We start from the raw sequence: 26,258 nt of genomic DNA on the forward strand, positions 1-26,258 counted from the left end.
TGGCTTAGAGAAAGCAAGTTTTGGAAAACAAGCTCTAGCAAGTTCCAAGCTGACGGACTCGTGACTGAAAACCGATATCGTCCAGGCAGACTGCCAGCAGACCGGGCAGGATAATTATGAGTGAAATCATGAACAACAGGTGAGAAACGGCAGCAAGGTTGGCTTCAGAAATCAATGAGAACTCCCAGATATAATAAAGCCCAAACTATTCAAAACAGGATCAGTGAGAGTTAATGCAGCATTCACCAGCCTGAAGAAGAAATTGGCAAAAGAACATGCTCATGCTCATTGACGGCATCATGAACTCAAAAATGGTCAGAAGCATTTTGGATGCAGATTTCCAGAAGTCACCGAATAAATTATTTAAGTGATTTCCTCAGCAGGATATTGATCCAGAGCTGACCAGCCATCCTTCTTTTTAGCCAAGAGGAAAATGAAAGTCTTCGAATGGCCTTCAAAAGAGCCTGGACCTAAACCCTATAGAGCATCTATGGGATGAAATCCATCCATCCATCATCCGTAACCGCTTATCGCGGGCAAGCTGAAGCAGGGTACACCCTGGACATGTCGTCAGATCATCGCAGGGCTGACGCATAGAGACAACCAACTATTAACGCTCTCGTTCACACCTACGGTCAATTTGGAGCCACCAGTTAACCTAACCTGCATGTCTTTGGACTGTGGGGGAAACCGGAGCACCCGGAGGAAACCCACGCGGACACGGGGAGAACATGCAAACTCCGCACAGAAAGGCCCTCATCAGCCACCGGGCTCAAACCTTCTTGCTGTGAGGCGACAGTGCTAATCACTATCAATCTTCAAACATTAAATATTAAAACGTTAGTTGTGATTGTGCAGCACGACATGGCAATTGTGAGCACAGTCACCTCAGCAAGAAGGTTCTGGGTTTGAACCTAACGGCCGACTTTTTTTTTTCCCCCCCTCCCCATGCCTTTATGGGTTTCCTCTCTTACCCCTTTTCGACCAGCAGGGAACGGGTTCTTGAACCAGTTCCATTCAGGATACTTTGAACCTTGATGCCAGCTAGCAAACCTTCCCACGTTTTCACCAGAAGATAGAAGATAGAACGCCTTTGTTGTCACTGCACAAATGTACAACGAAATTTCATTCATCGGAGAGCAAAGCCACTGCGTCCATACGTGCGCGACTCCACTCTTGGGCACTTCAGCCCGAGGCCGTCCCGTGTTCACCTAACTGCATGTCTTTTGAACTGTGGGGAAACTGGAGCACCCGGAGGAAACCCATACAGACACGGAGAGAACATGCAGACTCCACACAGAAAGGCCCCCGTCGGCTGCTGAGCTCGAATCCAGAACCTTCTTGCTGTGCCGCTACACCACCGTGCCGCCCAGAACCGTTGTAATCAAGGATGCGTCATAAACCGAGGGTGTTGCACAGTGAGTAGCAAGACAGCGGCGTGCATTGATTTACCCGTGAGCCTTTGTTCTGTTATTACAGATGTTTGTTTTCAGTCCATTTTTTGCTGAAGATGGGCAAGATCTTTTCCGTTGCGATCCCCATCGCTGTGCTCCGCTTCCTCTCCAAACTAACGACACTAATGAGGTCATCACGGTTTGACGATACAGAAAAACCAGCTATGTTTTTGGTTCCACCAGGGAAGCAGTTTTTCAGGTTCTGAAATGCTCTGAACGGTTCAAAATTCTGTCCACGAACAAGAACGGAACCCGTTCCCTGTTGGTTGAAAAGGGGCATCACAGTAGCCTGGGCCCGCCCATCCTAAGCGTGACGCAACACGAGGGCCTGTTGCGAGCTTAGTCTGGCCAGGCAAGCTATCTACAGCTCTTCCAAGCTTCCGAAAAATCGGGAGCCAATCAACTTTGAGCATCTCCAACGGCCCTGGGTAGAGGCGTGTTCAAGGCAGTGATGTAGTAGAAATTCGACCGGAAGCCATAGATTGTTTACAGAATCTATGCCGGAAGCGCTTCATTCACTAGAAACATTACGAACATGGAGCAAGTTCTCATTGAAAACGGAGCAAAGAGCAGCCCTGGAGGTATTTATTGAAAGGAAGGACGTTTTCGCCTTGCTCCCGACCGGCTTCGGTAAGAGTTTAATCTACCAGTTAGCCCCGTCGCGTCGCGTCTCATACGTCAGAGGAAAGAGTGATGTGATTGGTTTAAGCTTCGTCACAGCCTTTTCTGGCTTCGACCAGTAGCAAACTGAGGCATTTCAGGGAGGCGGGTCAACCACGCACTTTGGGAAACGGTTGGGCTTAATATCTTTGCCAGACCAAATGCTCGCAGAGCTTTGAAGTCGCGTTAGCCAGACTAGCATCACAGTCCAAAGACATGTGGATGAGGTCAAGTGGTCACTCCACATTGCCCATTGGTGTGAGTGTGAATGATTGTTTGTATTTGCCTTGTGATCGACTGGCGACGTGCCAGGTGTACCCCACCTCTCTCACCCAAAGCCAGCTGGGATTTGGCTCCAGTTTCCACTGCAACCCTGACAGATGAGCGGAAGAGATGATGGATAGATGTAACTGTGATCTGCAGTTTAGTGTCCCAATACTTTTTCTTGGCCTGTTAACGACCTTAAGTCTTAATATTGCGGTCTGTTTTGCTTGAAATCTGTGCTTGTGCTATCTTTTTCTACTTGCACATAAATACCACTTGGTTTGACTTTTTTTTTTCTTTTCTTCCTCTTCCCTTCCCCTCTCCTTCTCATGAAATGAAATCTACACATTTGTGCATTGGCTGAATTGTCCAAATACTTTTTGGGCCCACTGTAAATATACAGTACCAGTCAAAAGTTTGTGTACACCACCTAATTCAGTGGGGGTTTTTTTTCTTTATTTTTATTAATTAAGTCACTTCATGTTTTAAAGTAACGATGGACGTCGTTTCTCTTTATTTAGTTGAGTCGGTTCTTGACATAATATGGATTACTACAGTTGTGGTGTTGAAGTGGACTGTTAACTGTGTTGTTGTTTACTATTTACTGTTTAAATGCATTAAGAAGGCAAGAAATTGCACTAATTAACTTTTGACGAGGCACAGCTTTTAATTGAAAAGCATTCCAGGTGACTACCTCATGAAGCTGGTTCAAGGATATGGGACATGGATTTTTACCTGGGCATAATTATGTATAAAGGACATAAGAAATGCCATCTAAATCACTGCAGGGCGTCAAAAATGTGAAAATCATCACTTTATTCAAGTTTTTTTTTTTATACATCAGCGTAAAACAAGGATTCGTTAATGAGCTAGGTGGTCACGTGACCCGTGACGTAACAAAAACTTTCCAAGGAGCCAGCGCTTGGGAATCTAATGTAAACAGGTTACCGAAATGGACACCATCGACAGTGACATTCCCGATGTTTCACAGAGATGTGAAGTTAGACCCTATCAATTCGAACCGATAGCTGGAAATTCACATGAACATGGATCTTGTCTTTACTCTGACGGGTCAGATGATTCTGAGAGTGAGAGTTCATTCAGCCCTCATGAAACTGAAAGCGGTCGGCTGGATAACACTTCCTGGTAAGTTAAAAACAATTCTGCTCAAAGGCTAATGATCTGTTGAAAGAAGTATTATTTTTGTATCATACATTGAAAGTTCATCATAGATCTAGCTAAAGTCCGTTGCAAGCTAGTTTTTTTTCTGATATTTTTCGAGATTGATTGAGATACAATGCTTCCAGAGTCCGAGATGAAAACATTCAAAATGGCGAAACGAGTCAGAATTATGATCATCAATAATTGATACACCCAAAATTATAATACTAATCCTTACCTCGGCTTTCAGACGCTTAGCGCAGAGGTCTTCAACAGGGGGGTCGCGAAATCGCACCGGATCACTCATATCAACAAAAATATTCCTGCCCTGTCCCCTGGCCTCCGTGCAGGGATGCAAACAGCGCGCCTTTCGGCGGATGCCGCCTTTTTCACGGCTGAATCGCGCAGATCCGATTTTTTTTTTTTTAAATAGCGATATTAATTCATGAAACATGAAGTATAAGGATGAGAAAAACACAGTTTAAATCAGGAAGCTGCGCACATTTGCGCCAGGCTGCACAAATGTGCGCAGCTTCCTGATTTAAACTGTTTTTTTTTCTCATCCTTATACTTCCTGTTTCATGAATTAATATCGCTCAGTACCTGAGTATTAATGTTGAAAGAATCCTCAGTGAAATGGTCCGAACACAGTTTGTGGGAAACAGTAGGTGCAAAGTTTTTTCAACAGGTGTTCTGTAAAGTTATCCTACCTCTTGGATTTGTCCTACCAAGCCTACTGCGCATGCGCGAAGCCTACTGCGCATGCGCAGGTGAGCCCACACTTTCCTCAGCTTCGGGTCCTTGGGGAATGCAAAAAAACTTACTCCAGGGCATTTCCCATTGGAATTATTGCAACCATAAGCAGCACAATACACCATGATGTCCAATGTACGTTAAAGACTATAAAAACAATTTTCTTGTCATCCACTTCTCCATTCATCTACCCGCTTGTGCTGTGCCCGAAAGTTTTTGTGACGTATGATCACGTGACAGCGGCTCTTCCGGTTGCAAAAAATGCATATCGGAAGTCGAGCAGAAATGCCATATAATCATCACGAATATAACGATTTTGCTGAATTTAATAGATGATTTTGTATTTGTTGATGCAATTAATTCATATTTTTAATGGAAAGAAACTGATATAGCGTGCTTTTATGTTTCATGTCCCATGTCCTTTAAGATAATGCCGATGGTGTGCAAAGCTTCAAGGTAAACGCTGGCTACTTTGAAGAATCTAAAATATGAAACATTTTGTTTTGTTTTTTTCCACTTTCCCACATAATTCTATACATATTCTAGATGTTATTTCATAGTTTTGTTGTCTTCAGTATTCTACAATGGAGAAAATAGTTTCTTCTCGATGAATGAGTAGAGTCGGGGTGTACAACCCTTTCTGACTGGTACTGTAGGCCTGTTTGAAACGATTATTTATGATCGTCGCCATGGTTACATTTCAGCATGATTCTGCAGTACATTGATTTTCCAAGTGGGATTATATTTTTGGAATAGATTTCAGTCCGAAGTTGAGGTATATGATGAACAGGTGTATCTTGTATACTCTGCATGTCGCTCATTTTTTAATTTTTATTTATTTTAATTTTTTTTTTTAAATATATCGAGAGCGGCAGCTACAATTATCGACACCTTAACGATCTTTTGGCCGTTGCGAAAGTAGAAAAGACTTTCAGTGCATAAATTTTGCATGAATAATTACTCAAACTTCCACTGGGGGCGGGGGAGAAAGAGTTGATTCCTGATTATTTAGCGTATCGGATCACGTGACACCGTTCCACAGTTATCGACACCTTTGTCCACAGTTATCGACACCGTTCCACAATTATCGACGCCCAGATGATTATTTCTTTAAAAAAAAAATTGGTATTAAATTAACAAGGCATATAGTTTTTATTTAAAATGTGTTTCCATAGACTTGTATTTAGTACAAAATATCTTTTATATAAATATATGGATGTGGGTGTTTTATGTAAATGAGGAAGTAATTCTAACGTTTGGAAACAAATGAACTGATAATGTTTAACCTGCGTCAGAAAATTTTTTCGTTTCACTTTCTACCCACTTTCTCAGTATTTTCGTAGATCACATTTTGGTCATCATTCGTTGTTGTTTGTATTAATTTCTAGTTTTGTCGTTTACCAATAAACGTCAACGGGGAATTGATATTATAACCACATGGAAATCCAGGTCAAAGGTCGCATGTCATTCCTCGAACCAAAATATAAACCGTCTACCGATATTGTAATACGTGGTAGAGATTTACAATAAACTGCAAAAAAAAAAATTTGAATATTTCAAGCATGTAATTTTTTACATGCTAGGAATTTAATTCTGGTCGAATTCTATTTATTGCAATAGGATTCCAAATACTCTATAAACATTCCATTCTGTTATGAATCAGAAAAAAATTATAAATCGCAGCACTTTTATTATTATTTTAAAAAGTACTTCATCTACTTCAGCAATGTTACACAAAGCTCGAGTTGTAAATGTCACTTAATCCCACAGCGTGTCGATAATGGTGGACACCGGTGAAAGTGATCACTATTATCGACACCTCACATGTGACCTCTCAAACGCGCGTTTAGATACAAAATGGCGAATGAAAGAGTAAGAAACAAAGTAGGTTTCGACGAGGAGATCATGAAATATCGGTGAATTTGAGAAGTACAAACACGTCCGTGATCTTTCCGCCATGCTTCCCTGTGATGATGAACGTCCGGGTTTTCCTCAAATTGCTGATCGTGCTAAAAAAAAATTCCATCTCGGGTAACGAGCTGTCATCAGACTGTATGACTGTTGTAACTGAAACTCAGCTTTTGTAAAATTCTTTTTTTTTTTTTATTATTACTATTGGTAAATCTGAAAAGGTGTCTAATCGTAGCTGCCGCTCTGTATATACTTGGAGTTGATCCATGAATATACAAAGCATGTAATCTTCATCACTGTACGGTAAAATCCGCTGGAGCCGAGGTTAATGCGCTTTGTGTGCCGAATAAAAAGGAAATATTTATTTTAAATCTAGGCAGATAATAATAAAGTCCACTGACCTTTCGTTATAATATCTAATGTCGTTCGTGAAAGGGATTCGATAGCAGGCTGCCGAGTAAGCAGTATTTTTGGGCAGCATATGCATTATATTATATTCCAGGCATTTAGCAGACGCTGTCATCCAGAGCGATGTACAGTACAACATATGCACATCCACGTTCGAGCTGAAACACTTGTTAAAAGGCTATGAATAAAGCACGGCGACTTTAATTTTCACTTTATGGAGTCGACAGTTAATTATTTAAAAAAAAAAAAAACAAGCAGTGTGTGTGCTTGAAAAGTGATGGTACATACACTACCGTTCAAAAGTTTGGGGTCACCCAGACAATTTTGTGTTTTCCATGAAAAGTCACACTTTTATTTCCCACCATAAGTTGTAAAATGAATAGAAAATATAGTCAAGACATTTTTCTGGCCATTTTGAGCATTTAATCGACCCCACAAATGTGATGCTCCAGAAAGTCAATCTGCTCAAAGGAAGGTCAGTTTTATAGCTTCTCTAAAGAGCTCAACTGTTTTCAGCTGTGCTAACATGATTGTACAAGGGTTTTCTAATCATCCATTAGCCTTCTGAGGCAATGAGCAAACACATTGTACCATTAGAACACTGGAGTGAGAGTTGCTGGAAATGGGCCTCTATACACCTATGGAGATATTGCACCAAAAACCAGACATTTGCAGCTAGAATAGTCATTTAGCACATTAGCAATGTATAGAGTGGATTTCTGATTAGTTTAAAGTGATCTTCATTGAAAAGAACAGTGCTTTTCTTTCAAAAATAAGGACATTTCAAAGTGACCCCAAACTTTTGAACGGTAGTGTATGAGCAGTTCATTTCCAACAGGCTGTAAAGTCGATTTTTTTTTTCTTTTTTTTTTTTTCCCCCCCTCTGGAGTCGAACCTCAAATGGAGTTCTGTTGGGTGGATAGAGCTCTGTGTAGGTCTGACACTCAGTGCGTTTACATGCACATCCAAATCGTGCTACTGTCGGTAATCGAGCTAAGGGTCCCAGCAGGGGTGCCAGAGAAATCCAATCCTACATGCACACAAGGAAATCGAGCTATTGTGTGAGGTACATTGTGCACCCGAGCCACAGGTGGCGCTACACGCCCCATCGTGTCGGTACACTTCCGGTTGTCGTCATGAAGAAGAGCTATTCAAGAGTCTAAACAAAGTTATCAGTTCCGTGTTCACAAGAAGTGTTTGTATGTACGAACAGAAGTGTTCCTCATAAAATGGCCACTAAGTTGAAGTTGATCTGTAATGGTGAACATATTAACTGTTAGCCTGCTAACATGCTAATAACTTACCAACTAATTGGAAATGGGTGCGTACATGCCCAGACACAAGCGTTCCTAATAAAAAGTGGCGGCTAAGGTGACGTGTCATGCCGACCGAGGCTGTTGTGTTTCCCGCTTGTGGTCTCGTCACTTCCGGAAGGGGCAGTGCTGAAGTAAGCAGCTCGATAGGGTTTACATGCACTGAGTAGCTCGGCTACAATCGCATAATCTAGGTCGCGTAGCTCAATTACGAGAAATCAAGTTCGGTTCGATTTCAGCCGTGCTAAGGTGTTTCCATGGCATTTAGAACTTCGATTTCAGCCGAGCTACGGCAGGAATTCGATTTTCTCTACGTGCATGTAAACGCACTGACTGTTATTGTGTCGTAACCCGATGGGATGGGTTAGAGGGGTTAAAAATAAATGTGAAGATGAGCTAAATAGCAGCAATAATAATCACATTACTGTGTGTCAATTAATTTTTAAAGAATATATTTCTGCTGCTTCACTTTAAAATAGAAATTCTTGAATACATAGAACATTTTTGCAAATACAGGTTGGTATTTTTTTTTCGAGGCTCTTTAAAACTGTCTTTTTTGTTTTGTTTTGTTTTTGTTTTTTTAGATAGTAAATCTAAAGGCCTGCAGTGGGTAGTGGATGTGACAGTAGCGTACCCTGAAGCCAAACCCATGGACATCCAGACGTGGATTTTTGGCTACAGAAGTCCCACCGTCACACACGTGCACTACAGGTAACACCATCACGCCGTCCCAAACACTGGACGACTTCGTAGAATATTTAAGTTATTCCACGAGAATACGAATACTTTATTGTCCACAATGTGGAAATTTGTCTTCAGTTTCACCACAAACAATTAAACATTAAAATCACAATACACAAATCAAGCGTTCAAGCAGTACATTTTGTAAAAACAGAAGAAGAGAAAACTAAGTTGTTATAAAAATACATTAGCACTCAAAAGAGTGTTTAAAAGAATGAAATAGCTGTATAGGTACAGTGCTTAATTTGTGAAGTGGGAGGTCCCGGAACGCAGGAGGTGGGTGGGTCCGGCGACTCAAAAAAAAAAAAAGGCGGGGGGCAGTTTACTATAACTTTACGTACACACGCCTATTGCATGACGTACTGCAACAGCACCAGTTATCAAATCCTGGACAATGCTCAGAATGTTCTCCAAACAGGCACTCAAGTTCACTCTCGCTCTCCACACGTACGTTAAGGCAGGGGTCGGGAACCTTTTTGGCTGAGAGAGCCATGAAAGCCACATATTTTTCAAATACATTTTCGTGAGAGCCATATATAAAAAAGTGACGCTGAATACAACTAAAATGCATTTTTACGTACGAGTCTGGTACACTCGCAGCAGGTGCTGGTGCAGGGTCACTGTGTCCAACGTTGTCCATTTTAGGTCGTTTAGGATCCGGCTGTCCTGGGACTTTGAAAAATTTTAGTAAGCTTTTTTTTTTTTGCCATTTTTTTCCACAGCGCAAGCTAACGGCTACAAAAAACACCCGGTGTTCTATTGAGCGGAAGTATACACCCCATGTCCCCCCCCCCCCCTCCCCTTTCGCATAGATTTTGTGGATGTCATAGGAGAGAAATCAACGACAGATATCAAAATCAAAACCGAACACTAAACACATTTTTATTTACTTATTTATTTAATTTATCGTTTGATTTTTTTTTCCCCCCTTTGTGATGGTCACGGAGGTGATCTGATCCATTTAAATAGCTGCCGGAACACCGAATGAAATGAAAATAGCTGCCGGATCCGACGACGGAGGTTCCGGATCTTGTTCCGTCATGTTCCGGCTCAAATTAAGCCCTGATCATATGTAATAATAAGTAATCAGACCAATAAAAAGGACTAGGGTGACTTAAGTAAGAATCCCTGTATTATGTATCGCCCTTATTCCTTTTGGGACGAAGGAGTTTTTAAAGATTAGCGTTGGGCACTCTAAAACGCCTCCTAGAGGGTAGAAGCTCGAATTCACAGTGGAGCGGGTGGGAAAGGCCATTTATGATTTTCCTGGTTTTGTTTAAAATCTGTTCATCATACATTATACTTAAGTGCTTTTGTGGCTTTCGATCAAGTCGTCCATGAGCCAATAGCCGATGGAACGCGTAGCGCCGAGTCGGCTATAAACCACGTACAACCAGATTGAGTGGAATAACTTTTTTTTAATTCTATCCACATTCACTGGATTTTGAGAAACCAAGCATATTTTTATTTTTGCGAATTCGATAAATAAACTTTTTTTTTCATATAAAATGTCCAACAAAATAATTTCCAATTAAACAAACCGGCGAAATCACAGGAGCAATTTAGGAAAAATGCGGCGATTTACTAAATAATTCTTGGAGGGACAAAAGTTCTTCGCATCAAATACTTTTATTCCATATTTTGCTGCTTTTTTAAATTTTTTGGGGGGTTTTGTTTTCAAGTAGTTTTTATTTCATCCTCGGTTGGTTCAGCAACACGCTCTGCCATTTTGTTGTTTTTCTCTACTCACGGTATACGAGCTGATATCCTAGTAGTAGCCAGTCAGAGTGTGTGATTGCTCATATCCAGTGAGTGTGGATAGAATAATGTGGGTTATTTAAAAAAAAAACTACATAATTATAGTATCTGTTCATAAGATGCCTCAGCCACCAAAAAATATAAAATAATAATGTTATAGCAATAATGATATTGTCTTATCAAGCAACCAGAAAATGGAACTCAATCCCACATCATATCAGAGACTCTGCAAGTTTTAAAAGTTTTAAAAAGTCCCTGAAGGCATGGCTGAAGGACAGTCAAGCTTGTAATCATTGATCTTTTTAAAAAAAAATTTTTTTTTAATTTATTTTTATTTATTTTATCTTTGTGTTTTACTTAGTTTCTACTTGTTGTTTTTAATCCTGTTTGTAATGTCTAGTTGTGTATTTCTTTTTTTCCTGCCCAGGGACTGCAGGTGAAAATTAGCTAATTAGCTAACCCTGGTATAGAAGCTACTCTATGCATGGTCCCTGTCAAATAAACTAATAAACTAAACTAAACTAGCAGTGTAATGAGTGTGTATTGATGATAAAGGATGTGTTTGAGCGGAGCAGTACTCCTCGGTACGCGACAGCAGTACAAAGTTCTCTCTTCTTTGTGACGCAGTATAGTATAATAAATCCTACCTCGAAAATATGGGCCATAATGGTTTTGGACTGTTGAAGCCCGGTGCGTCTGATCTGAACTATTTCATGCTCGTGTTTTGTGTTCTAGCTGTGTTTTAGCCCACCGTACTGAGAGTTACTAGTAGTGAGCATATCGTATGAGCACTATGTTTTGACGTTCATCATGTTGTTGGAGTGCGTGTTGATCTTTTGTTCCCTGAAGGATTGTGTAATACCTGCTTTCAGTTGTTGTGGTGACAGGACCTGTTTTACCTGGCTTCACTGTAAGCTGTGTGCGTCGTCCCCCCCCCCCCCCCCCCCCCGCCCTTAGGATGGACAAAAAAAAGGGAAGAAAAAAAAACCAAAACAAAACATGGAACCATGATTAAAGCGAGACTGCCATTCAGAGTTTTCAGGTGTATGTCATAAAAAGAATTTTCCCCAACACCCAAATGTTTTTGTTTAGTGGACCGAAAGCTACTGCATTCGAATCACAGACTTCCATTTTTATTTTATTTTTTTAAATAAAACAATTAATCAATTTATCGCCACGTGGCCGTAAATTCTCCGCTATTTTTTCCTGCTTCACCATGACCCAATTCAAGATACTACGTCATGCATGACGTGGCAAGCTTTCCCTGTTCGCGCAAGGCATTGTGGGATACAAATTTGAAACCGGAGAGAAAAATGGAGGACGTGAGTGTGCGAATGAAATGTGAAAGACTGACTACTAGGGCTGCGTACCGGTACTGTGTACCGATTCGATTCGGTACAGGTCCAAAATACCGGATCATGAAGTACCGGTACTGTACCGATATAAATTTACACCAAGTATCTGCTTATTTTGTGACTGAAGATGTGTAAATCCTACCACAAAGACGAAAATTTAGCCCTGGAAAAGACGTAAAATGCCGCGCTGAAACTTGAAATCAGAGCCATCTTTGATTTGAGATCCTCTCGCCACGGTCTCACGAGACATTGCGAGAGCTTGGCTGATCCAGCGTTCTGATTGGTCAAAAAGACTCAAAAGCAGGTCAGCCGTTTTTCCTTTGCTGGCATTGGCGGCCTTTGTTGCTTTGTGTAATTTTGCCGCGTAAGTTAAAGGCCGCGGACTGCGCGTAGTCTGGAGTACTCTAGTGTAGTCACTTCTCGCTGTGAGACAACTTGTGACTTTTTGTCCCAAGTTAACTATAGGGTGACTGAGACGTGAGGTAGGAAACCTCGTTATGTTCGGTTTTCTCTGAATAAAGATCCTGACAAGTTGTCAACAGTTTATTAATGTTTCTGTCATTGAAGAAGTTCAGAAGAATTTGTCAAATTGTTCAGGTACAGGTACAGGTCCGGACCTGTACCTAAACCTCTGTACCGGTACCTGATGTTACGTTTAGGTACGCAGCCCTGCCGACTACAGTAACGGAAAGAAAGCAAGAAGAAAAGACGTTATGTTATATACGCAGGAGACTAATAAATATCGGCGGTCAGCGAGCACCTCGGTGTGATCAGCTGTTCGTTTAGTGACAGAATGATGGAACTGTCAGTGCACGCTCAAAGGGAAACCTGTAGAGGGCAGTAATGCAACACTGTGGATGCCAGCTGCCGTAAAACCCAAAAGAAGACGACGAAGGTAAACCTGCGCATGCGCACACGGACTTCCTGTCTGCTTGACTGCATGAAGCAGTGATTTCATGCACATTATTTGCTTTAATCCGCTCAAATTAAATAACTTCCCAGCCACAGAATGGCCTGATATTTTTGAGATATTACAGAAATAAACATACGTCACAATGACCACATTTCAGAGCGAACTAAATTTCGCCGATTTTATAAAATTGAAAGGCCGTCTAACTTGAACATTTTTATTCAAGATTTGACAATAATTAAGTGGAATTAGTTTATAGATTTATCGTTTAAATCAGACTCCTTTTAATATCCCAGTACGATTTCCTCGCGTAGTCGCAGCCATCTTCTTGTTGTTGTGTGTTTGTTCCTGTGAGTGCTTCACGCCGGGTAGAAGAAGGGGTTTATGCGCATGCGTCCTACTTGTATTGTTCTGGTGTCTCCGATGGGACCGTCTTACAGCGCTCCTAGAGGTGTGGCATGTGTATTGCATCGTTTTCAGCAAGCGTTGCATTGCCATGTGTACCTGACATTTTACTGATCCGTTGCCCATGTGGACGCGATATTTTTTTTAAAATAAAATCTCGTTGCCGTTGTCGTGTGGATGTAGCCTAAGGGCCTCTGCATGCTCTTGCGACAAGGCTTTCACAGATAGCTTTTCGCAGACAGTTGTAATTTATCGTTGAGCGGGGAGTAATAGGCATGCGCGATGTTATTCACCGCCACAACGCAAGGGGGCGCTAAGTCGTGAAATCGCTAGGAGTAGTTGGTGGGTGTGGTTAGTGGAGTGTTTATTCTCCGGTTACTTATAATGACTAGAACTGGAGTCGTATAGATGTACGTACTTCCTCACTTCCTCGATCAACCGCTCTTCGTGCTGCTCCATCTTCGCTCGTGTTTTTAAAAATGGCGGTCGTGAAAACAAAACAAACCGGGAAAGTATGGAAGCGGATGTAGAGTGGACCAATCAGAGCCCTCTTGTCTGCGACGCTGTCTGCGAGGCTGTCTGCGGTGGTCACAATTTTTGGGAGGTGCGCGCAGAGCGTCTGCGAAGGTGGGGGGGCTACGCAGACGCCATCTGCGACGCCATTTGCGAGGACTGCGTTGTCAGCATAAATTGGCCTTTAGGTGTCATTGAGGCATCATGTTGGTGTGGGTCACTGGAGGCTGGGTGTGAATTGCGAGTCATTAGGGTGATCAAAGGATTGCCCGTTAGGGTGATCAATGGGAAGCTGACTCTCTCTGTCCTCCTGTGAGTCACCGAAAACAGTTGTATTTTAGAGTCGTCATAGTAATTAAAACCTTGTAAATGAATTAAATAAGCGCAGGCAGGAAAGCAAGCATAAAATCTGACCCGTTTTCGTCATTGTCCAAACATTCTCTCACAGTTTTGCGACACAGTGCACAGTTTTAGGAGTTTGCCATTTTGTGGTCATGTCCAAAAGCACGGTGGGGGGGAATATCGCATGTGCTCATGAAACTCCACAGTGACACATTGGCTGGCATTGAGTGGCATGTCAGATACACTATATTGCCAAAAGTATTCGCTCACCTGCTTTGACTCACATATGAGCTTAAGTGACATCCCATTCCTAATCCATATGACGTCAGTCCACCCTTGGCAGCTAGAACGGCTTCAACTCTTCTGGGAAGGCTGTCCACAAGGTTTAGGAGTGTGTTTATGGGAATTTTTGACCATTCTTCCAGAAGCGCATTTGTGAGGTCACACACTGATGTTGGACGAGAAGGCCTGGCTCTCAGTCTCCGCTCTAATTCATCCCAAAGGTGTTCTATCGTGTTGAGGTCAGGACTCTGTGCAGGCCAGTCAAGTTCATCTACACCAGACTCTGTCATCCATGTCTTTATGGACCTTGCTTTGTGCACGGGTGCACAGTCATGTTGGAAGAGGAAGGGGCCAGCTCCAAACTGTAAAAACAGTCTGCATGCCTAGGTGCTTGATTTTATACACTTGTGGCCCAGTGACGTGCGGTGAGGTTTGTGGCTAGTGAGGCACTGACTTTTTTTCAAAATCAGATTTTCAAATATGCACCAAAATAGGGATAACAGAAAAGGCGGTTTCTTGTAGCACAGCCAATCTTTTCGGTTGTACCACTCGCTTTGAAACGATCGGGTTATCTTCTGCCCAGTCCTTTGAAGTAATTCCTTTAGCTCCGGCGTCGGCCGTCCATTCTTTATCACGTCCCGTTTTCCTTGAAAGTCCAACTTTTGAGAAACCTTTCAGTTGAGCTATTACATCCTCCATTGTTGCAGTCAATCGGAACAAGCCAAAAACCGTCCAAATTAAACTTTACGTGACCACCACCAAACAAGAATAACTGAGCTCACGTACGCCCTCTGCGCTGCGGCAGAGCTACTGCCTGCCTCACCTCATGTCTTTTCAGTGCGGCTTTGTCAAATTGTTAACATTAAATAAGTGATACACATACGTAGAAAACATTACATATTATAAGGAAAGTGAGGACATATTATACACATGTCTACAATGTCTAAAAAACATTTTAATACAGCATTACGTTGGTAGCATACACAGAGTAAGCAAAAGGCACGCGCTCAACCCAGTTAACAAGGGATTGCGCAATCTGACGTGAGGCACGGCTTGGTGCTGCCTCACGTCGCTGCATATTCGCTGCAATTGAATAGGAAATAGGCAAATACGGCGATTTTGATCGCAGTAATGATCGAAATTATTTGAATCGTACAGAAATGGCATATATAGCACAGATGATTGGACGAATCTTTATTGTTATCATTATTTACATTCATTACATTTCATGATGGCTGGATGATGACCGGTGAGGCCCTGCCTCACCTGCCGCCCCTGACCGCACGTCACTGCTGTGGCCATGGGAGTGATTGGAACACCTGATTCCGATGACTCGGATGGGTGAGCAAATACTTTTGGCAATATAGTGTATATTCCATTCAGCTAGCATGATATTGAATGTGTCGAAGACAAGTAGTTGAATGGAATATATCTGATAGACCATGAAAAAAAGCCAGCCAATTTTATTATTATTATTAATATTATTATACATACACTCACTCTTCATATCAGCATTCTCAAAGGCCGCAAGTTGGCGCCATTAGTGCAGCAGTGACTTCACCTTCCTCCCGGTGTTGTATTCATCAGTAGTAACTAAGATTTTTGTCCCAAGACTCTTCTTTCATGCATGTTCGCCACAGCGTTTTTCACTCAGATTCAAGTTTTCGTTTCCCTGTCTAATTTACGGAGTTAGTTTTTAAACTAAACATCGACAGCAATGCACGATAGAGCGACCTGACAGCCGAAATTCTCTCAAAATCTTCCAATTTTTATGAAGCAAACCTCGCGGGCATGTTTGTCGATAAACTGTCACAATCACTCGCGAGCGCTGAGGTTTTACATCTCCAACGTGTCTCTTTTCCATTTTATTCGATGTCCGTTGGTATGTTTTTTCTATTGTAAATATGCGTGAAGAATATATAATTAAGTTTTGGTATCCTTTTGGGTGTTCGACACGTCCTTAGTTTCAGTTTATTTATTTAGTGCTTAAACCTCGCACTGGATTAACCCCGTCTTCTCTCTTTTCCGGCCGACAAAGAAATGATTGTGCGCATGCGCAGCAGAAACTTTCTCATTGGATCTTCGCGTGAGCTCTGATGCGTGAGGTCGTGTTGTCCTGACAGTGTGCAATATTTTATCAATATTGCACGCTGATTCTCCATTGAGGAGAGTGGCGTAATACATGGAGGATAAGCGATATGATGATATTGCATGCCATCAATAAATCCACTAGGAGGGAATAGACAGGGATGTGATTTTTCCGCGAATTCACGGAATTCCGCTTTTTTCACCTCAAAATTTGAAAAAAAAAATTTTTTCCGATTTTTCGCTCAAAAATCCGCATTCGTATCCTATTCGTTCTGACTTTCAGTAATTCCGTCATTGAGATGAAACGAGGTACGTGATTGGCCCATCGCTCTGTAACAACCAATGAACGCGCTTGTTAGATAGCTGTACGTAAGCTCGCTTCAAACAAAGAGTTGAAAGATGGCAGCCTCCGTGATCGAGCGTAAAGATGCAAATCGAGTTAAAGAAATCGACAGAATAGTGAAAAACAAGTTCCGCTGGGAGTGGTTGGAGAAAGAGGTTGCTACAGACGTTGGACATAAGACTGTGAGACATTTGTTCAGCGATTTTGTTCGGAAGATCGATCGTGCTGGGAAGGCTCTTATTTGTTGCCAAGGATCTACATATTCTCACCTTTTATATGGATGGCAGAATGAACTGAATCTGAGAATATTTACTTAAAAATTTCAGTTTTGGTAAGTAGTCTATGCATGACTAATTTTTTTGTGTCAATCCTGTTACCCTGTCTAAACGGGGTGTGCAGTAACTTAATCAAATATTAGAAGTTGTCATACATAAGAAGCAAACCGGGAGACTACCAGGAGCAATAGAGTTTAATAAATAATGGTGGATGAATTCTTATGTTGCATCATGTTTGTTTGAAAAGGCACATTTAGGTATGTTCAACTTCTACAGTAAATGAAAGTATAAATTTTGTTTTTCCTTATACAATTTTCTATTTATTCTAATGCAGATGATTTAATTTAGAATGACATTTTTAGGTTTCATGTTTTGGCTTTTTGTCAGTTAAGAATCATTGAATTTACTATAGGGGCTCAGAGTTGCATGTTGACCATTAAATTGGCTTGAATTTGTTAATCATGACAAGTTTTTTCTTGTGTGTTTGCTTGCCATTTTAGTACAATTTTTAAGTCAGAAAACCCCAGAACCCAGGAGCTTCGGGGGGCTTCGCCCCCCTTGTCCCCCCACCAGGGCGCTGCCCTGGACCAGCTGGGGGCCTGCAGCCTCCAGACCCCCGGCTAAAATTTTCAGATAATTTCACCAGCCCCAAATCACATCCCTGAATAGAATACATGTTTTTATTCCATGGAAAAAATGGCCCGTGTATATACGTATAATATTTAATTATGCATGTGAACTCGTGCTTCCTCTGAGACACGTGAAACCAGCCAGTGTAGTGGAAGTCTGAATCTCAAAGGTAGCCAAAAATACACTCTGACGAAAGAAGCTACCTGAAAGTAGTGCCAGCACTGAGCGGTTCCAGAAGCACGCTCGGTTCTCCACGAACAACACGGTCGTTTATATACAGTTTGTCCCAGTACAAGGAACCTCCCCAGAACCACCCCTAAACAAAATGGCGATTCTGATTAAAATAATTATAAAAGGACCTTTTCTTTGTTTGAACACAGACTTCTGATTGACTCTCCAATCCAGGCTTCTCACTGGCTAAAGGCACGCGCACACACACGGCTAAGTTTGAAATGGAACATACAATATGAACTCGTCATTTTGTCAAACGAGACCTCAAGCTTTTAGCGAAACAATAGCAAGTGTGTGATCAGTGCTTTAACATTTGGTGACTGACCCCTTGAAAATGGTTCCTCCAGGAACGATGACGTTTCAGTTGTCAAGACAACGGAAAAACTAAAATGCAAGAGCATTTTGTTTTGTGCACAAGAGCATTGTGACGCATCTTTGTTTTTGTATTTTAGTTTTTCCGTTGTCTTGACAACTGAAACGTCCTCGTTCCTGGAGGAGCCATTTTCAAGGGGTCAGTCACCAAAGGGTTAAGGCCAACTAAAATGACAGTTACCCTACCCGTTTTTCTTATTTTAAACAAGCAAATAGTTGTTTTCAACCACGTAAGAGTCCATTTTCTGACCATTTACGATGGTAAACAACTTTAGTTAGCCAATTACTTTCGCATATTTTACACGCTATCGCTGCTCGGTTGATGATCGGAAGTGTTCGTAAGCTCCCAACAGTCCAACCCCTGCAGCAACGCAGAAAGAGGGTAAACAAACAATATCCTATCCTCAGTGTTTGTTTACCCTCTTTCTGCGTTGTCGCAGGGGTTGGACTGTCCACTACGGTAATTGCGGTCGGCTAGCCTGGTGACGTCTTGAATTTTTTTTTTTATGAATGCATCGAGAGTGTAGTGGTAGGAAGTGGTGGCACCTCTGGATTAATGAACATAAAAGGAGAAAAAAGATTTTTTTTTTTTTTTAACCTGGCTGGGATATTCTACGCTACACTCCTACACAACACCTGGGTACGGAAGCCGAGAGAGGCCCTTCATATAATCCTTTTTTTTATTCACCTTGCTATTCCGAGATAACATAATTAATTCAGGATCTCGAGAAAACAACACAACTAATTCGAGATCTCGAGAAAACAAAACCGTTATTTCAAGATCTTGAGAAAACAAAACAATTATTTCATGATCTCAAGTAAACAGCTGAGAAATGGTTCATTCAGGTGCGCCAAGAGACTTGTGATATGCTGACTTTGGGGCTATTTCTCATTCTGTATAGACGCAACTTTGGTCATTAGAATGTCTGGAATAATCGATCACCTAATAAGGCAATATTTTGATCAGGGGTTGACACAGGGAGAGATTGCATTAAGTCTTTTAATAAGGGATAATTTCAAAATTAGTCCGCGGCACCTCCGCAGAAGACTGGCCCGGCTTCGTCTCTACCGACGGAGATACAGTGATCCAGCTGAGATCATGAAATAATTGTTTTGTTTTCTCGAGATCTCGAATTAGTTGTGGTGTTTTCTGAAGAGGGGCGGCACGGTGATGTAGTGGTTAGCGCTGTTGCCTCACAGCAAGAAGGTCCAGGTTCGAGCCCCGTGGCCGGCGAGGGCCTTTCTGTGTGGAGTTTGCATGTTCTCCCCGTGTCCGCGTGGGTTTCCTCCGGGTGCTCCGGTTTCCCCCACAGTCCAAAGACATGCAGGTTAGGTTAACTGGTGACTCTAAATTGACCGTAGGTGTGAATGTGAGTGTGAATGGGTGTGTGTGTCTATGTGTCAGCCCTGTGATGACCTGGCGACTTGTCCAGGGTGTAGGGGTGGGCAAAATTATCGATACGGCGATATATCGCGATACTTTGTCTTCCGATTCAATATCGATACTCAAAATTTGAATATCGATATTTTTTCAAATAATAGATCATGTTTCAGACGGGTTGTAAATCCAGTACGACTTCCGCACCTCCGCTCCGCAAGGTGTCGCTGTGCCGCTACCTCACTGCAAGGCACTCTTCGTCTTCTCTTTTTTTCCCGGTGGTTGCAGTGAGGGGAAAAAAAAAACAAGCAAGCATGGCTGTTAATGTAAACCTAGAGACGCCGCCGAACTTTAAGGCAGATGTTTGGAGGCACTTTGGATTCCAAAGGAAAGGAGAAAAAAAAAACAGTGAGCCGGACAAAGAGTACGCACTTTGCAAAACCTGTTTCGCTCCAATTAGATATTCAGGTAACACAACAAACTTGCGAACTTACTTAGCACGACACCACCCCGACATATTAGCTCAGCCGGAGCCACCGAAACCCGACCCGAAGCAAACTACACTGGACAGCGCCAAAGTCCTCCCGTCTACTTCAGTGATGTGTGACTTACTGTAACTGTGAACTTAATTTTGTCATTTAAGGCCAAAGGCAAGAAGCTGCACTTTATTTTGCATTTTCAATTTTAGTGTGTGTGAGACACTGCATTTTATTTTGAGTATTTACTCAAAGTTCAGAAGAAACATGATTCACTGAGGTTTCAGTTCAGTTTCAGTGTGTGGACACTGACCCACACTGCGCTTTGTTTCATCATTGTGCTCAGGGAGACTAAGATGCACACTGCACTTTTCAATGTGTTCCAGACAGTGTGGCGTTCCTGCAAATATGTTGTAACTTGCGCTTGTATAGTTACAATAAAATGGCATGGATAATTAGAATTACATTGTTTTGACTCAGTTTGTCCCATGAATTATCACTATCATCTGATGTACATACAACTCGGATTTTAAGATGCATAATGCGTTTACATTTTTCAGTGAACTATGTAGAATATCGCAATATATCGCAGTATCGTATCATGACTCAAGTATCGTGATGCGTATCGTATCGTGAGGTCCTTGGCAATACCCACCCCTACCAGGGTGTACCCCGCCTTTCGCCCGTAGTCAGCTGGGATAGGCTCCAGCTTGCCTGCGACCCTGTAGAACAGAATAAAGCGGCTAGAGATGATGAGATGAGATGAGGTTTTCTCGAGATCCTGAATTAATTATGTCGTTATCTCGGAATAACGGTTTTGTTTTCTCGAGATCTCGAATTAGTTGTGTTGTTTTCTCGACATCCTGAATTAATTATGTCGTTATCTCGGGATAACAAGGTGAATAAAAAAAGATTATATGAAGGGCCTCTCGCGGCTTCCGTACCTGGAACCAACCATTACCTCAATCTTAAAAAATACGGACGCAAATGATCCTCACTGCTCTCTTTTCTCAAATATAGCCGTGTATACTGTGAATGACGTCACACTTTACAGAAACCGTTTGGAAAGCAGCTCAGGTGTTTCCGGCAATATTTCCGCCTTTTTCCGTCCAAGCGTGATGTGATCTATAAGGCATAGTTTCAGCCTTGTTTTACAGGTAAAGAGTTTGGGTTCGTCCGTAAGTCAGGGTTGCATCTCATTACTACACCATATAGTGAAAAAATCGACATTGTCACGTTAGTAGACCTTTAAGTGCTTCTGCAATGATTTACAATCGAGGGTGATTGATGGGGGAGAATGAGTATGGCACCCCTCTCATCCAGGAAGCACGACTAATTTTGCTCCCTTAGGCCCTGTCCACACGGCAACGGATTCAGGTGAATCTGATAAAATTGTTTATCGTTTCGGCCTGGCGTCCACACGGCACCGGTGTTTTGGGTGCCCCAAAACGAAATCTTTTGAGAACGGGTTCCAGAGTGGAAAAATCTGGCAACGGCGCCATTGCGAAGTCGTCTGGATGAGTAGAATGGATTTGTTTACGATGACTTCACAACCACATGACTGTCAGTGCTTCACGCCGGGTAGAAGTGTAACGAACTCGATGCGAGTTGTCAACAAATCCTATAACTTGGTTCATGAAACGCGCTTACAAAATATTTTCACTGTGAATATTTATTGTGTAATGGTGCAAAGTGAGAGAGAGAGAGAGAGAGAATAGCCCTTAGGGCAGAGTCTTTAGTCCAAACACTGCGGAAGCAGTACCAAACCGCGCACCGCCCGTGCGCTTTCCAAAAACAAAAACAATCCCGCCAGCAAACATGGGGAAAAAAAGGAGCGATCTCGCCTCTTCAGATGTTGGTTTAAGTCCGACAATACATTCCTCAAAAGGGCGTAGAAGAACAAAGTAATCCATCAACGTGTAGCATTCAATTTATTCCGGACCATTAAAGAATTCTGGAGGATCTCAGAATGTTGGCGTACCGGCTTCCATCTACCCCCGTTCATTCCTCTTTCTGCGTCTTTCGTTTTACGCTACTGATTAATAATCAAAACTTTATGTGGCTGATGCTACAGAAGAAGGCGTCTGTGTGCATGCGTCTACTTCTCCTATTGTTCTGGTGTCTCCGATGGGACCGTCTTACAGCGCACGTAGAGGTGTGGCATGTGTATTGCATCGTTTTCAGCAAGCGTCGCGTTGCCATATGAACCTGATATTTTACTGATCCGTTGCCCATGTGGACGCGATATTTAAAAAAAAAATAAAAATCTCATTGCCGTTGTCGTGTGGATGTAGCCTTATGGCCCTTTTCCACTACCCTTTTTCAGCTCACTTCAGCTCGCTTCAGCTCACTTTAGCCCGACACGGCTCGCGTTTCGACTACCAAAAACCAGCACGACTCAGCTCGTTTCAGCCCTGCTTAGCCCCTAAAACTCGCACGGTTTTGGAGTGGGGCTGAAGCGAGCCAAGCCATGCCGAGTGAGGCTGGGGGCGTGAGCAGACACTCCCCTGTGCACTGATTGGTGAGGAAGAGTGTCCTCACATGCCCACACACGCCCCGCGAGCACGCTGGGATCTGTAAACACCGCAAACCCGGAAGAAGAAGAATTACGAATTAGGAGAATTTCTGAAGCCTTATGCGCCTCGCCTCATCTATACGCTCTTGCCAGTCAGTATCTGTTGGCGTTGTCGGTGACAACAAGCCACAGCACCAAGACCAGCAACACTAACGACTCCATGTCCTCCATGTTTATTGTTTACTATTCGGGTCGTGAGACTACTGCTTAAAAGCTCACTGAATCAGTGACATACAGAGCATCGTGGACGAGTTCGCGGAGCGCAAGGCTCGTCGTATGCCCTTCAAATAATGCGCGCAGTAGGCTATTGATGTTTTATTATGACCAGTGTTGGGCACGTTACTTTCAAAAAGTAATTAGTTATAGTTACTAGTTACTTTTCCCAAAAAGTAACGGAGTTAGTAACGGAGTTACTTTGTCATAAAAGTAACTAATTACCAGGGAAAGTAATTATTCCGTTACATTTTGTTCCCCCTCAAAAAAAAAAATCAAATTCAATTAGTGTAATCATAATAAAAGTGAATGTTAAATGTGTTTAATGACTGAAATGGACACGTAACAGAACCAGTTAGTAACATTATCTACACTATATTAATATTTTTGTGGGACAATGTGAGATAAGACATCTATCAAATGTAATATATTTTTGCAGTTATTAAAATTATGTTACTAATTACTGGCCACTGACGAGGACAAACGCTTTGTTCCTCAACATAATGTGCATTGCATGTAAACACTCTTGCCTTTTATTTCAAGTAATGAAAAGCAATGGCTGTATTTCCAGTGTGAAAGCGCAGTGCTGGGCTGACCGCTCGCCATCGCTGGCTCTTCCAATTGAAAGCGTGCGCAGTAGTGCAGTAGGCGTGGCCTACCTACATATGTTGTCCAAATCTACTCTGATTGGCTTACTGTGCCGTTGTCTCGCGTCTCCCCGCCCCACACTAAAGCAGAGTAAAGAAAGGCTGAACGAGCAGGGTGCCAGATGAGAACAGCTTTAATAAAGTAACGCATAGTATTTTATTGTAAGTAACGGGAACGGCGTTATAACGATGTAAAAAGTAATTAGTTAGATTACTCGTTACTAAAAAAAGTAACGCCGTTAGTAACGCCGTTTATTCTAACGCCGTTATTCCCATCACTGATTATGACCCATGTACAGTATGTCACCTAATGTTTTTTTGTTTCTGAGTTACATGTTCGTTTGAAGGACTTAATGTACAAAATAACATAGTTGCACCCCGTAGTGTTGAAATTGGTAAACACAGTGCATTCAGTGAGGTTTGCACCGCCCTCCTTTTATTTCTGACTCTTCTTGTCAGCGTTGCAACCTCTGAGCGCTCATTCGTATGCCCTTCAAATAATGTGCGCAGTATAGGCTATTGATGTTTTATTATGAGCCATGTACAGTATCCTAATGTTTTTTGTTTCTGAGTTACATGTTCGTTTGAAGGACTTGATGTACTAAATAACATAGTTGCACCCGGTAGTGTTGAAATTGGTAAACACCGCAGTTGCGGACATTTTGTAGCCTAAAATGATGTTATGATAAGCTTTAATAAAGGGCCCGGTCATTTGCCCCGCCCCCGGCCCGGCTCTGACTTGTTCCGCCACTGTCACTGATGTCACTGTTTGCGCTGCTTAACGACATCATGTGACGTCCACCCACTTTCGCTAACTCCACCCAATGTGTCCACCCACTTCCAGCCAGCACGGTTCAGCGCGGTTGTAGTCGAAATGCAACTCCAACAGCCCCGCTCAGCTCGACTCAGCACGGCACGGCTCAGCCGCGTTTGTAGTGGAAAAGCGGCATTAGACTCACATATGGGGGGTATGTGTGTTTTTACACACACACACACACACACACACACACACACACACACGTGAAATATGTTTACTACTCGAAGATAAACTTCATATCTTCACGACACTGCGTAATATCCTGTCTCTCTGCAACCTTATTTCCATATCTGCATCTCTGGATAAATCTGTACATGAGCTCGTATGTTAATTCTTACGTTCTGTGTCCCGTCTTCTCTCCTCGTGCGCTCTCACTTTTTTTTTTCTCTCTGCTTTCTTGCTGATGCAGCATGTCGCTCTCAGGAGAGCTGCCGTGATTTACTGTGGTTTTGTAACTCGCCTGGTCATCATTTTGGATGAAGGCACAGGAAATCACGTTAAAACATTAAAAGCAGAGCAGGACGTGGAAATTAGAACAGCGCTAAATAAAGCACAATGGAAAATGGAAACGTCCATAAGATCAGTGTTTAATATGTAAGGAATAAAACATTTCAGGGCATGCTTGTATTGGAAATGAATCAACTTTGGGGTCATCTCACACCCTTGATTTATTAGCGAACGGAGTCCTACCTGTTTTTAATTTGTTTACAGGTACGTTTAATGTTGCCGTACTGGTTAGTTCCTTTGATCACTTACAAGAGCTGTGAAGAGTCGTTCTCTCAGCAGCTTCTCTTTGTTTGGATCAATTGAAGAGAAGACCAAAGATGCAGAGTATATTTGAGTATTAGTATGTTTAAGTACTGTGGGTTTTGGGTTTTTTTTTTGTACTGCCATAGCTGGTGTAAACAGCTGCAAAATGTACAGTACATGAACATCCTGTAGTAATATTTTGTACTAAATCAAAAAATGTTTCGAGTAAATTATTATACTCTGGTTTTTCTTTTTTTGGGGGGGGGTGGTGGGATACAGATTTACCTCTGTCCGTCTGAAATAGAGGTCTGCACGGGTCGGATTTTTCAGTCCTGCTCCCGCCCGCGCCCGCATTGTGCAGTTCCGCCCGCGCCCGCAAAGAATTATGATTTTCAGTCCCGCTCCCGCCCGCGCCCACAAAGAATTATGATTTTCAGTTCCGCTCCCGCCCGCGCCTGCCATATTTTGTCCTGCTCCCACCCGCAAATCCCGCATGATGCAGACGTTCGCATTATTTCTCAGGAAGGTTCTTGTCTTGACACAGCGTGATGGTGCCCCGCCCCCTACTTTGAGTGGATGAGCATAAATATCTACAGCTCACGTTCACGTTTGTTATTATTTACCTTGTTTCTGAATTCAGCATGTAGTGTCTCTAATAATAATAATAATAATAAAAATAATTAGTGCTGTCAAGCGATTAAAATATTTAATAGCTAATCGCACATTTTTGTCACATGAGAAACCATTGTAATTCTCTGACCAGCATAAAAAAAGTGAATGGGCTTGCTTTGTACCAATGTTTTTTTTGTTTTTTTTTTTAATTGCAAAGCAGAGCTAACAATAGAACCATGAGTGAACAACTCTAATCAGAGAGACAGGTTACACAGTGACAGTAGGCTTGACTCAATGCTATCCCAGAAGTCCTTCCTGTAATATGCAAATTTGGCCGCCTCTGATTGGACAGCCAAATTTGACAGACTCTGAAACGCCCTTTTTCTCAGCAACCACAAATCATAGCCACTTGGTACCAAACTTCAGCTTGGGGTTCTATACCGTGTAGACCAGTTTCAGGTCTGTCCCACATCGACTTCCTGTTTACCGACTCAATGTGTTTACGAAACACGCATAGTGTGGATTTACAAAACTTTCGTCACGTTTTTCTCAGCAACTACAAATCGCAACTGCTTGATATTTGGTACCGAGCTTCAGCTTGGGGTTCTACACCGTGTATAC

At 42.3% G+C, this 26,258-nt stretch overlaps 1 protein-coding gene across 1 annotated transcript in view; it reads left to right on the forward strand.

The window, feature by feature from the left end:
* The window catches only part of lpgat1 (lysophosphatidylglycerol acyltransferase 1), a gene marked incomplete at its 5' end in the record, with an annotated part of 202,489 nt that overhangs the window by 113,633 nt on the left and 62,598 nt on the right, over positions 1-26,258 (forward strand). The window contains one exon of the mRNA XM_060915734.1: positions 8,509-8,635. Coding sequence (XP_060771717.1) covers positions 8,509-8,635 — 127 coding nt within the window. The remainder of the gene's footprint in view (positions 1-8,508; positions 8,636-26,258) is intronic.

The sequence above is a fragment of the Neoarius graeffei genome, chromosome 3 (genome assembly GCF_027579695.1).
Source record: "Neoarius graeffei isolate fNeoGra1 chromosome 3, fNeoGra1.pri, whole genome shotgun sequence".
Taxonomy (NCBI): Eukaryota; Metazoa; Chordata; class Actinopteri; order Siluriformes; family Ariidae; genus Neoarius; species Neoarius graeffei.